At 35.0% G+C, this 14,853-nt stretch overlaps 1 protein-coding gene across 1 annotated transcript; it reads right to left on the bottom strand.

The window, feature by feature from the left end:
• Positions 1 to 5,124: 5,124 nt before the first annotated feature.
• LOC123884668 (60S ribosomal protein L27-like) lies at positions 5,125 to 5,722 on the bottom strand. The gene has a single exon (XM_045933814.1). It carries the CDS (start codon positions 5,677 to 5,679, stop codon positions 5,272 to 5,274), a length of 408 nt encoding a protein of 135 aa, XP_045789770.1. The 5' UTR covers positions 5,680 to 5,722; the 3' UTR covers positions 5,125 to 5,271.
• Positions 5,723 to 14,853: the final 9,131 nt, after the last annotated feature.

Raw genomic sequence — 14,853 nt, 5'->3', positions numbered from 1 at the left:
AGATGCTGAGTGGGGAATATTATTGGAGCAACAAAAATTTTTTTTAAGCAACAATTGCTGGAGCCACCTTTTATGGTGGAGCTGTACAAAACTCAGCTTGACCTGTTAACCCGTTCTGGCCCACAAGCTACGGGTTTGACACGACCATAACCCGTAAAAGAGGGCCAGGTTGACACTTGGGGTAAGCCGTCATGTCCCTTTAGTCTAAGAGGACAAGGGTGTGTCCGATCTTGATCCATCAGTTTATATCTTTAAAGTAGGAATGAAGATGAGATAAGTCTCTATTATAAATTATAAAAGACTCCAAAATTATATGCCAATTTTACTTTTTTGATAAGTTACTGAGTGTATATGGTAGAGTCTCAATAAAAAGAAAATTAGTTATATGAAGAAGTTGATATAATAAGGGTCCGTTTTGATTTTACTTATTTTTTAGCTTAGAAAAATGACTTGTGCAAATAAATAAACTTTTATGTTAATTAATAAGATTTCATTAACAAATATTGTATCTTTTTTTCTCATAAACTACTTTGAAAAATTAATAATAATACATAAAAATTTATTTATTTGTATAAGTTGTTTCGCAAAAGCTCAAAAATAAGTCAATTCAAACAGAGTGAAAAATGCAACTTATAATTAATTCAAATCTATTAATGTATTTGGCAAGAGTGGTCGCAACCTCCTTCTCATTTGTGGACGTAGCCTAATAATCATGACAAGTACATGACAAATGAACCATAATGTATAGATAATAATGAATCCAGATAATCCCCAATTGTGTGGGATGAACATCAACACCAAAGACACTATTGAAAGTGAACCAAACACTTCCATATGGGTATCAAGCCTTGTTACAAACTTAAGCTTAATCCAAAAAGCCAAACAATATAGTAGAAAACTAGAAATAGAGACTAACATTGTCTTTGGATATAGTTGAAATGCAGTGGGATTATTTGGATAAGTAGTTTGGAGGAAACCAAGGAGTACAAAAAAAATGAAGGCCATAAGACCATGAAAAGGATTGGTTTCTTCTACTCCTATGATGTTGTTACATACATGAACAACACCGACAACATTAATGGTCACTTCATGACCTCTATTAAAATTGGATCTTGGTCTTACCATATCATCCATGAAATTACTAGTAGTTCTTGTTACTTTTTTTGGGTAATAACTAATAAGTAGTTCTTTTTCTTCAGTGGAGCCAGAATGATAGAATATATATGGGACCATTATTGAGACGAAGCTCTGAAAGAACTCTCACATATTATTACATGTATATATATGTTTAGTAAAAAATAATAAAAAATGGCATATATAGGCAGTTTTGTCACGATGTTTAACTTGCCATGAATTTTCCTAGTATGTCCCACCGTCTACATCATTCGACGACAAATTCGAGATTATCTACCTCACAGTTATACTAAGACCAGTTTTTCTTGTTCAATCCAATCTTCATAGATTTCATACATTTTTATTAATCGTAGTTAGTTTTATTTTGAAATGTAATAATTGTAGTTAGTGGAATAGTAACCAGAGTTGAAATATTGCAAAAAATAACTAATATATTGAATTTAAGTGATTAATGAACTATATCAAAGAACGAATCATCGGAGGAACTCAAGTACGACTTGATTAATTTTCAGGTTTTATTTAGTTTGTGGCAAAAATCTGAATTACTTTCGCGGAAAAAATCCGAATTACCACTCTTCATTTTCCTAAAATCCGGAGAATTAACATAAAAAATATTGCAAAAAATAATGACTTAATTACAATTTTGGTCTCTAAAGTTTCTCAATTGCTTGGGTTTGACCCTTCAAATTTTAATTGTTTGATTTTTTATTTTATTTTTATAATAAAGAGGACCATAGCCCAAAAAGAAAATGATTACACGAAAACTAAACGAGGGTAGAAATCTCCAATACATCAGCAAGAAGAAATTGTATAAAATCCGTCGGACACGTCTTGTAAAAGACCGTCCTATGCTCTATCAACCATGATTCCCTGCCCCACCACTCTCTCTCTCTCTCTCTCTCTCTCTCTCTCTCTCTCTCTCTCTATCTCTCTCTCTCTCTCCATAAACTAAGCTCATTCCACTTCCATTCTCCATTTTGTTCAACAAATTCTGCCACTTTTATTTTGCCACTAAACTGGTAGTTGTAAATCCATTTCCTTCAAACGCAGGCCCTTAGCAATCAGAACATCACCACAAAAATCTACACTCAAACAACACAGGATTTTGATTTTTGAGAGCACAGTGGATATCATAGGTTAAGTAGGGGTAGCTTCTATAATGCTGTTTGCCAAAGTCACCCTCCCCTCTTGGCAAAAGAAAGTTGGTTAGCTTTCCACTGCACTCACTCGAACGATCACGTAATTAAAGTCTTCTTTCTTGGGAGTGCGCCCTATCGTTTGAATTTGGCCAATGGGTCAATTATTTTGATTAACTAGTGGTCTATCATTAAACCAGTTAAACACATGTCAAAAATCTTGAAATAAGGTTTTCCTTTAGACCTTTACCTCCAACACATTAAACAATTCATCAGAATTGCTACAAACAAACTGCAAGTAACTAATCCTACGGTATGGAGTCAAATTACTCCAAAGTGCAAAAATGGCCGACAGTAAAAAAAAAAAAAAAAAAACTCACTACAATGAGAGAGCATAATCAAATACAGTAATAGTAACAAAACAAGAAAATCCTCTAGGAAATGAACATGTTAAAACACTTATATCCAACAACCCGTAAAACCAGTTCACCAAAATTGCTTCAAACAAGAAAATAACACACATCAAAATAAACTACAGCGAAAGAGCAACATCAATGTAGCATTATCAACCCTAGGATTCTATGGAGACAGGTCCCCTCCCTTCACAACCAACTCTTTAAAACCAATTCACCAAAATTCGCTTCAAGAAAATTAACTATTCCTATCTAAGGAATTCAAATTATACAAATCAAATGAATGACCAAAACAAAAAATCAATGTTGTCAATTACGGTTTCTGAAAAAATAGTAACATGGTTGTATTTGTATAAGTATGTTATTGTTTTTTTTAACAGTATGTTATTGTTACATTTTTACCTGGTTTTTATTTACCCGTACAATGTCTTTTTAGTCATTACTTGGTTGGATTTCAGTTTAGGTTTTTTTCCCCTCCTTTTCAAATTGAAACTGCCTGTTTTGTCAATGAAGGCTCAAAGAAAGTCATAGTTAGAATAGAAAATTGAAACTGTTGTTTCTTGAAACAATTTATCAAGCAACCTATGTAACAGAACATAACCAAATTGGCATGGCAGCTATGTTGTCATATAATCATATCATACTTGTTAGCAAAGTTCATATACAACAAAAACAGCACTTATTTTTAGCAAAGTTTGCTTGCATAATCCTAAGAAAGAAATTTATTAGTCGTGTGAAAAGTATCAGTTGAATTTCCCTTCATTAAGTTCCAATAGAGTCAACAAAGTTAAGGGATAACTCACTGCCATTAAAACAATGTCATGTATTTATTAGCTAATTGGTGTCTCTGTCTTCGGTTTTTTAAAGTCCATAAATTTTACTAATTAGGCAAATTTAGACCTTAATACATTACTTGTTGGGAGTCCTCTCTAAAATTTATCAAAGAACTAACCTATCACCATCAGTGTTCATGTTAACTTGCCAATAAAAAGATGAGACGCTTAAAATGAAAATGAACAATTGCGATGAAAAACGATGGAATGCTATTTAGAAATAAAAAATTTATGGTATTTTCATTGTTTTCAAAAAATCATAATTATTCATTTCAAGAGTCTAGTATCTCCTAGTTTGTAAATAAAGTTAACACAAATTTGTCCCCATGAACATCACTCAGTTGGAAGGGACATCGCACAATACGTGTAGGAGCCGGGGTTCGAACCCCGGACACTCCACTTATTCACCTTTAAGGTGAAATTTCTAACCACTAAGGCTACTTGACCAAAAAAATAAAATAAAGTTAACACAAATTTTAAAAATAAATATAAGAAATGATTTTACAAAATAAACACGATCTTATCAACCCTCTTCATGGTGCAAACATTTCTTTATAAACTAAAAATAAATCAAAAATAAAAGTCAAAAGAACAAGATCCCAAGGTCTTATTTGAGCTTGATAAACATCGTGTCTTAATTCATCAATTGAACTTGAACCTGCTAAATGTCTCTTCTTAATTCTATCGTAATGCTCTAATCCTTTCACCTTTTCAGTTTATTATGACAAAGCATTTTACTTTATAAACAGATTAACCAATACTCTAAAAAAACCAGTTACTTTTTTATTTTATTTTTTTCAAAAAACCCCCTTGCCCTCGCAGTGAGAAAATAGCAGTGCAGAGCATAGTACAGCTATCTTAGGACATCGACCACTAACGGATACTGAATTTTCGAAGAAAAAGGGAGAAACTTTCTTCAATTCCATAGCCTAACAGACAATGATTTTGAGATGCACTAAGAAGCAACAGATTGCGCAACCGCAAACTGACTGCTAGACTCCCAAATCTTACGCAAAACAATTGAAGTGAACCTCTTAAAGAGCAAGAAATCTCCTCCATGACAAATGAACAATAACAGGCAGAACATACGAGTCGTAAGCTATGCAATGTACAAGAGGTATCCAAACATCACTACCAGAAAATAAACCAGAATACTATATAAAGACGCCAACTCAAACAGCATGACCATCACAGAACCGCAGAAAAAAGTCTTTGACAGCACTGAATGTTGCTTCAAACCACCACAAAAAATCGCCTATTTTTCAGCTATCCCGATCCATAATCCCAAGACACCTCTAGGATTCAAGTACCATTGAGAGATGCTTTAATCATATGATTCATACCTAAGGGATTAAAACAACGTCTAACTATTGGACTAAAACACTGTTTCATTCCGAGTATCCTCGTAGAAAAATTGAAAACCCAGTTTAAACAACACTGAACTATGTTTTTCCATTACCTCCAACACATTTAACAATTTTCACCTAAATTGCTACAAAAAAGTTAGCTAATCCTATGGCATTGGCAGGCAGGGATTCAATTTACTCCAAATCACATATTAGGATTCAAATAACCCAAAATCAAACAAATAATTAACACAATCATAAATCAACTAAACAAAACAAAAATCAATATAAAATCCTCAACATAATCCTCAACATAGATAGATAGATCAATTGTAAAATTATCAAATAACAGTACCAACAAAATCCAAAACACTAAAACAACAATTAATCCTCAATATAAGAAACAAACTCAAAACCTGAGCTTAGTGAAAAACCAACGATTCTTCCCAGTCTTAAACCTTTCTTCGAATCTCTTCTTCGCCTCCTTCAAAGCAGTAACTTTCTTATCCTTACTCTGAAGAACATCAACAGTAACAACTTCTTTAAGATCAACATCAAGAGTGTAACGAGTTGGCATAAGATGTTGATAATTCACAAGCTTCACAAAAGCTTTCACACGCGATTTCTTCGCAGTTTTCTTCGCCGAATCTTTCTTGATAACCTTTGCTGGATATTTCTTTATTCCAGTAACTAAAGCGTGGCCATAAGCACGTTCGCGAGTTCCGTCGTCGAAATTCTTCACGATTACGGCTTTCTTCCCGGCGTAACGGCCTTGAAGAATGATCACCGCCTTGTTCGGCTTCAAGAATTTCACCATTGTTCTTCTTCGTTGCTCTGAATCGGGGTTTAGGTTCGAAAATGAAACCCTAATTTTGCAGTGATGTATAAAGGAAAGAGAAAGCTATGATGGGTTTGGGTTTGGGCCGAATTGGTCTATTCTCATTTTACAATATTATTTGCACCCCCATATTTTCCTACACTACCTCAACATAAAATACGTACATGGCATAGCATTTATCTTAATTTAAAAAATGAAAGTAACTAGACAAGAGTCCCAGTAACTGTAACTGGTTACCACAATGAAATATTTACGGGTGAGTCTATATTTTGATCAAAAATAAAAATAGAGTCTACACTTAGTTATTTCTCTTTTAATTTTTTTTTTGAAGCAAATATATAGATAGATTAAAAAAAAACCAGTTTTGTACAAGGTGATCAGCCAGGATCCAACCATCAAACGGACAAGGAAAACAAAAGAGAAAGCTAAACTAAATAAGCAAATGAGCAATATGCTCCCTAAGTTTAGGACTTCTCCAACCTCTATAAACTATAGTGTTGATAATATCTTCATCTATGTTTGTATTATATACTTGATTACCAAAACAAACATAATTCCTATATTTCCACAATGTGTAAACTGTTTCAGCAGCCGCACTTTTGAGCAGTTGGGCCTTCCACCCTTTTCCTTTGCTAGATCTAGTGATCCATCTTAATTCCTCATTCCACTCCATGGGGACATGATCGACTTTCAACCACCTGAGAACCTTATGCCAGATATTTCTCTTTTAATTTTATTCAGCTGTGTCACCATTTTTTTTTTTACTCATTTGACAAAAAAATAAAAATAGTGTCTATACTTAATTGTATCACCTTTAATTTTATTCATCTGTGTCACAAATTTTTTATTTAAGGGTGTGTTCATGATGTAAGTGTATGTTTGGTTTCAATTCTGGAGCAGACAGAATTGATTCTAGACGTTTAGAATTGATTCTGGCTTGTTTGGTTTCTCAAAAGTAGAATTGATTTTGTCTCCATAATTGATTTTACTTGAAGCTAGAAATTGTAGCTTCTGATTCTAGAATTGATTTTTACACTCAAATTCTTTGTTCAACTCACTTTTGTATGAATATATCCAAACATAAATCAATTGTATCAAACTCAATTCTATCAAAATCAATTATATCAAACTCAATTGTGTCAAAATCAATTCTGTCCACCGCAGAACCAAACACATGCTAAGACTTGTTCCACTTGCGATTCTGGAAAATAAAAATAGCTATTTTACTTAGCTATTTTACTTTTCTTTTTAACAACTCTTTACGTGGGGTTTTTTGGCGTCTATTTCTATGTTTCGAACCATTATTTCAAGGTATTTTAATTTTAGGCCATATTTGAAGAATTATTGGTAATTTATTCAACATCTGATAAAAATTAAGCACATAAATAAATGTTATAAGTGGAGTAAAAATCGACTTGTAGGCATCACTTATAAATTTACCCACATGGTTAATTTTTATTCGATGCTTGATAAATCATCTGTAATTCTTCGAAGGCAACTTATGCCTCACCGTATTTCAAAATGTATGAGCATTTTATCTAGTTGTTCAGGTGCATTGGAAACCTTCTAGTGGATAACGGGTTGTACTTAAAACGGATGGAGCGCGAGAATCTTATCTCTGGTGTGGTTGTGATGGTCTCATTAGAGGTGGTAGTGGTAAGTGGATTTGCTCGTGGTCTAGGGGAGTGTATTGTCTTGGTGACGGAGTTGTGGGGAGTGAGAAGGTTTGCAATATAAGTGGAGATTGAGTTTTCGTCGTGTGTGGAACTTCAAGTAGATTCCATGAGGATTGTTAAGATGCTTCATGATATGGAAGAGGTGTTTAGTATGATTTTAGCATGTTTAAAAAGATTAAGAGACTTTTACAATTGGAATGAGATGTCCATATTTGTCATATTTATCGTGAAGCGAACATGTCTGACTCAAATTATTGGGATTTGAGACTAGTGTTCTCATAGTTTGTAATTTTATTCCTTTGGGTTCCAACCCTCCATTTTATAAAAAAAGAAAAAAATTACTAAAAAAAATCCTATTAATTTAAATACTAATTTGCCTTCCACCAATGTCGAAATAATAGTATGTCTGCATGCTGCCTCTTTTCAAAATTTCATTTTTAAAATATTTCTACAAGTATATACTATTTGGTAGGATTTAATAAGAACCGTGTAAAAAAGTATCCAAATCATCCAGATTTTTTACACATATAACAACCATAGACAGAATTATGTGATACACCAAGTTAATTAAACATGCCAAAACCTGAACTAAGGTTTACCTTAATCACTAACACTTGTAAAGTTATGACCAATTCACTAGAATTGCTTATAACAAGTTGGGGAGGCACAAGAGGGCTCCAAAAATGTTCAAAAAAATTACTTCATATAAAAAGCTGTTGAGAATCATGGGATGAGAGGGATGAAGATCATACTCATAAGAGAGGTAGAGAGCATAGGAATATTCATGAGGTAAAAACTCATATGTAATCATATTAATTGATAAAAGAATAAGTAAAATGTACAATGGAGTAGCTTATTTATAAGACTATTTGGAGTAACTAACTTTCTAACCTCCTAACCAACTTAGTAACCTATTAACTAACTATCTATATTCTTAATAGTCTCCCTCAAACTCAACATTGGGAAATTTACCAATTTGAGTTTGGAATACAATGAAAATACAAATTTGTAGAACACCAAAATCACACAATGTACTATAGTGTTTACACTGATTTTTGGTAAACAACCGCTAGTTTAAATTAATTACTTGAGAGATCAACTAGTAAATCTCGGGACAATTGTTCATGCATTTTGTTAAAAGAAATTTGGAAGTTTATCTTTAAAGACATCCTTATTTTGCAAAAGAACAATATGTTAGATTTCTGAAACATATGTTAAATATAAACAAAGTAAGTTCGCTCGAACGAGGGAACTAATAAAATGCAGAATTTGTAAATACTTTAGAAAGTAAAGACTTATGGAAAGTAAATTTGCATTTAGAATGTAAAAATTACAAAGAAAATGTAAAGGTTCACCGATTCATACATCTTTCTCGAGTAACTCGTTTCTCGCCTTAACATGGATACTTTGAGTGTTTGAGATTTTGTGTAAATGAATTGTGACCACTATTTCGACTATACATACTCCTATTTATAGAAAACTAAGTAACGTCTATCCTAACGTTAAACTACTACACTTCAGCCACGCGTCCTTTTGTATTTGAAATGAACCAAGGCCTTTAAACCGTTGTAACCGTCGAAGTCGAGTCACACTTAAATGATGAAAAATGCTCTAAGTCCACAATTCCTGACTACTTCGATTCGTTAGCTTCTATCGAAATATTCTTCAGTCTCGAGCTGTGAAGTTTTTCCATTAGAATTCTCTTGTTCTTAAAGACATTACCCTTAACCTTCGTTTAAACGATAAGAGAGATAATCTCTCTTGTTCTTGAAGACATTAAAGACTAAGGCTATTTAAAGCCATTTTAACAGGTTTTTATAGCAATAAATGTCTTTGGAACTGGAGATTATAACATATTTTACCTTGAGCTAAAATATGGGATAACAAATTGCCCCCAAAAAATGCCTATTTCGATTTGAGTGATTCAAATGAAATAAGAGATGGGCATTTTTCAAAGTACCTCTATTTCCAAACGCCATCCCTTTATTTCGAATTGATGATGTCATGGCATTTAAAAAAGGTAACCGTTTCACTTCTTACAAATCTGTCACGTTCTGCGCCATTTTGAGTAGTGGGACACGCGTCAGTCTGAGAAGTTGAATCGGAATAGACAAAAAGCACTTTTTTAGCATTTATTCCTTTTTTAATTAAATTTTGTCTTAATCCAAGAATGGCTATAAATAGAGCTTTGCCACTTCAGTTGAAACTTTTCTAACTTCTTCCATAGCTTCTCACGCTCCAAAAATCTCTCAAAATCTTTCTCCCAATCTTGAAACAACAAAGATTCAAAACGATTCTGAACTTACCGTATCTTGGATTACCTTCTTCAAATCATATCTTTCCAGATCTCAGATCTACATTCTTCATCTTCTTCTTTTTCCGAGAGCTCCCATGGCGTCTTCATCCAACAAGATTCAAATCCCTTTCGCTGGAAAATGGAGCGATTTCTCCATTGCTGATGATGGAACAAAGTACGTTCCAGAACCCAAAGGTAGCAAAGAACATCGAGAAATCTGGGAAAGTCAGGTAATGATTCCCTTTGCTATTAATAAAAATGTTTATGCTTTTGGTGGTCCGATTCCAGATGATATGAACTTGACTAGGGAAGTATATGAGATATTTCCATGTCTCGAAACCTGCGAACCCAGAATCTTTGACAGCAAACCCTATAATTTTGAATATATGCTGACAAATTATAAACCCTTTCGATCCCATCCTTATTACGGAAATAACCTTTACCTTACTTGGCTTGATCGAATAGAACAATCCTTTGGCAAATTCTGGAAAGATTATGGAATCTTCGAGTTAATACAATTTTCTAGGATAGGGCCCAAATACCAACCTGAAATGCTCATTGCTGCGATGCATTTCTTTGAAAAATCTACCAACACTTTTCATTTCAAAAGTGGTATGATGACACCTACCCTGTTCGATATGTCAGCTATCACAGGATTAAGACCCACTGGCAAAACCTACAGCCCCAATGATGTTAGTGATAACATCACTTTGAACTACAAAGAGAATGCCTTTTCTGCCTATATCCTCAAACATTCAGGACCTGAGAATGAAGAAGTCTCAGATGAAGAACATGTGGCTTTTCTTACTTTATGGCTATCCCATTATGTATTCTGCTCTCGATCTCTTCAAATTGCTAGGAAATTTATCCCTATGGCTGTGCAAATACATGAAGGATGCCACTTTGCCTTAGGACGCCTTCTGCTGGCAACCTTGTATGAATCTATTGGGGAAGTTTGTGATAACCTGAAAGGTTTGGTCCCTGCTAAGTCGAAATCGAAGAAAGCTGCCACAGATGGATGCTTTCAAGCTGCTGGGCCTATGTGGCTATTACAATTGTGGTTGAATGCCACCTTTGAAAAAGAGCTTGGTTTGTTCATTCCCACTGAACACCATGCTTCGATAGCTAAAAGGAAAGTCGAAGGCACCCGTTTGATAAGGCTCCAACCTAATCCCCTCGAACAAAACTCCCAACAACTTTTTATGAAGTACATGAAAATCTTCTTAGCCATCGACCAATTCAAGCCTGAACATGCTCCATTTGTGAAGAGAACTATTGGTCCCTCCTGGTTCGTCAAAGAGATACCAGTGCTGAATCCAAATGTTAAGGAGGAAATAAATGAAACCTGGACGGCATATTTAGATCCTACCATTCTGTCTATTCGAATTGGTACCTTATCTTCTGAATATGCATTAATTGGGTATCAACCGAATTTGGTCTCTAGACAGTTTGGTTTCTCACAGCTTCGACCAAAGAGCATGTATATAAGAAAGAAGAACATCGTGCTTGGGACTACTGTGACTTCTACTTTGTATGAAAGGTATATGAAGATTAGTCGTGATAATGTTTATGGCTTCGAGCCATTTGACTTCAACCTTTCTTACTACTGTACACAAGAGTTTGCCAACTGGTGGAGGCGATATTTCGACAGCAAACACCTGGGAGATGCAGTGCTTATCTCGAGGTTGGAGAGTGGTTTTACTCAACCTCAGATAAAAAGAATCGAACAACAAGTCAAAACTACATGTAACTTGTCTTTATATATGCACTTTTCTTTTGTCATATATTCTCATACTATTTCGATTTAACCCTTTGCTTATGTTTCCTAGTCACCAAGAAACAAACTGCAGAAACTGTTAAGACAGTCAAAGAAAAAACAACACCAAAGGCAGTTGAAACCACTGGAAAGCCTTCCAAGGTACTTACTGAATCGAAACTTGTTTTCTTTTGAAAATTCTAAGTTAAAATTTTTTAACTTTCTAACCTACTTCTTCCAGGCACGTAAAAGACCAACCAACGTCCCTTCTACTGAGACTGGCCCATCGAAGAAGCCAAAACCTAGCACGATAGTCGTCAGTGACGAAGAAGAGGTATAAGTTTTTTTTTTCTAGTTTATTTTCAAAGTTCCTCCCAAATCAATTCCATTAATTCAAATGCTTCCTGTCTCGACTTCTATTCGCAGGAAGAAGAAGAAGAAGAAAGTTTCCAGAGAAAAAGGAGACAGCCTCCTGCGAATATTGAAACAAACATTCCGGAAACTACTTCTGATAGTCTCTCTACTGAAGAGAAGGAGAGGAAGATGAAAGAGAAGAAAGAGAAGAAGGAAAGGAAAGAAAAGAGGAAAGAGGAAAAGAAGAAAGAAGGAAAGAAAAGTTCAGAGGATCGAACCCGGGAGAAAAAGAATAAAAAGTCCAAGTCCTCAAGTGATCCCTCTGCAACCAACCTTAAAACTCCTTCGATTTCGAGTGAACAACAAGAGCCTACCCCTGAAGCTGAAGTTCAAGAAGATGTTGCTATGCCTGATGCTACACTCAATGATTCGGATAACATGCCCCAGCAAGACATCAATCCAGAGGTACTTGTACTACTTTACTTGCATTCTCATTTAAAATAAGTAATGTTATATTCCCTCATATTCGATTCTGTTTTTTAGGACATCATATCGAACAAGTCTAGTGGTGATACCCTCAAAGATAGTGAGACCACTATTTCTGAAAAGATCATACCAGAGCTTAGTCAAGATCAACCAGAGCATCCTAAATCTGCAGAGACTGATAACAAGACCTCCCCTTTCAAGGAATGGAACGAGACTGCAGCAATCGATGTCGATGCTAATGAGACTTCCTCAGAAGAAGAAGATTTTGACTCTGAAGCCATGAAAGAAGCAGAAGCTGGTGGATCAGAATTGCTGCCTGAAACTTCAACGTCGAAACTGTCAGCCAGCCTAGGGCTTCCTGAAGAAGAATTCATTTCCTTGCAAATCCATGATCCTGAGGCTGCTCTGAAACTTCTGATTTCTAAAACGACTACTGATCCTGTGAGTTCGAGTGGACCCAGTAATTCGACTGCTTCAGATTCAGAAATCAATTCTTCTGTTCGACAAGACTCTCTGATTTCAAAGCTATATACTGATTTCATCAATGGAGACATCTTGGCATCAGTTGAAGAGCACCCTGCTAATGCTTTTAAGCATAAATCTTTTTTGAACAAGTTGCATAATCCTCAAACTGATCTCGAAACCTTGGGAAAAGTTATCCAGCTCGAATCTATCTTGGACCAATTTGCTACTACGGTGCAGAGCTTGAAACGCAATTCTCAAAAACTTGTTGGTCAGCAGGCTGCTTATGATGCATTATTCGAGAAGGCCATGGCTGCTCAATCGAAAGTTGACCAAATGAAAGCACAAGTTCAGCAACCAGGCCTTGGGATTCAAGAATGCACCAACAATATTTCCAAGTGGGAGGCAGAGATAGATTCTCTTCGAGCTGAGATTGCTGATCGAGAGAAGAAGATCCTCGAAGAGAAAGCAAAGCGTTCGAAGATTGAAGAAGCTGTTGCTGCTACCACTCAAGAATCTATCCGCGAGGCTGCGAAAGAAGGTATTTCTCACTTCAGTGCTGCCACTGTGATCAAAGAAGAGATCAAGTCTCTCGAAGATGCAATCAAGATCCAGACTGTCGAAGTTGGCCTTATTAAGGACCATTATGCTGATTTCAAGTCCAAGTGTTTGTCTTAGACTTTCTTTTGATGTTTTTAAATTCTCGAACAATTATCTGGTTTTATTTATATTTGGTTTGTAACCTTGACAATTGCCTTTGATGGCACTTTTACTTTGTTTATGCCATTTCAATTTCGTTTCGAATATTTATTCTGTGCTAACATTAACTTCTAAAAGCGTTGGTTTATATTTTTTCAAATACTTACCATTTATATTCAATGTTCGCTTTTCTGAAGTCAATTCTTCTATTTCATATGCACCATTCGAAAACACTTGTATTATTTTAAAAGGTCCTTCCCAATTCGGAGACCATTTGCCTAAAACTCTATCTTTTTTGTCCATAGGCAAAATAACCTTCCAAACTAAATTTCCCACTTCAAAGGTTTTTGATTTAACCTTCTTATTATAGGCCTTTGCTACTCTTTCTTTTTGTCTACTTAAAGTATCAAGCGCTCTTAGCCTTTCTTCGTCTAAATCAACCAATTCATCAAACATCATACTCCAATAGTGATCAGTTGGTATCTCCATTTGCCTTTGAATTCTGATAGATTGCAAATGAATTTCCACTGGTAACACTGCATCATGACCATATGTTAATCGAAACGGAGTAGAGTTTGTTGATTCTTTAGGAGAATTTCTACATGCCCATAAGACTTGATTTAAAGTCTTGTTCCAATTTCTTGGCTTTTGAGCAATATGTTTTCTGATTAATCCAATAATAATTTTATTGGCAGCTTCTACTTGACCATTTGCTTGTGCATAATAAGGTGTCGAAGTCAAAAGTTTAAACCCTGTTTGCCTAGCGAATTCTTGCACCTTTCGACCAGTAAACACTGATCCTTGATCAGTTGTAATGGTTTCAGGAATTCCAAACCTATAAATGATGTGGTTTTGGATAAAACTTATAACCTCTTCTTGATCAACATTGGGCAAGAGTATGGCTTCGATCCATTTGGTAAAATAATCAACACCAACTATTATATATTTTTGATTTTTTGATGATGCTGGTTTTATTTCACCAATTAAATCTAATGCCCAACCTCTAAATGGCCAAGGTTTTATTATCGAATGTAATTCACTTGCAGGTACATGTTGGATTCCTGCATGTCTTTGACATTCTTGACAACCCTTAGCGAAATCTATGCAATCTTTTAACATAGATGGCCAGTACATGCCTTGTCGAACTAAAAGCCATTTCATCTTATGGCCTGATTGGTGAGAACCACATGCCCCACTATGAACATCGGATATTGCTATGTAGGCCTCATTCTCACTAAGGCATTTCAACAGTACTCCTTCGAGGGTCTTTTTAAACAATTCATTACCAATGATCACATAATTTGACGCCCTATATTTGATTTTTCGAGCACTCCCGATTGGATTCTCCAAATATTCTACAATTGGTTTTCTCCAATCACCATCTATTAAATTGTCAATGAAAAAAATTTGGAATTCATCATAAT

The sequence above is a fragment of the Trifolium pratense genome, linkage group LG5 (assembly GCF_020283565.1).
Source record: "Trifolium pratense cultivar HEN17-A07 linkage group LG5, ARS_RC_1.1, whole genome shotgun sequence".
Classification (NCBI taxonomy): domain Eukaryota; kingdom Viridiplantae; phylum Streptophyta; class Magnoliopsida; order Fabales; family Fabaceae; genus Trifolium; species Trifolium pratense.
Note: the sequence above shows the minus strand (reverse complement) of the source record. Positions and strands in the feature narration are given on the sequence as shown.

Coding starts and splice junctions, on each gene's coding strand:
- LOC123884668 (XM_045933814.1), bottom strand. CDS start 5,679: ATGGTGAAATTCTTGAAGCCGAACAAGGCGGTGATCATTCTTCAAGGC.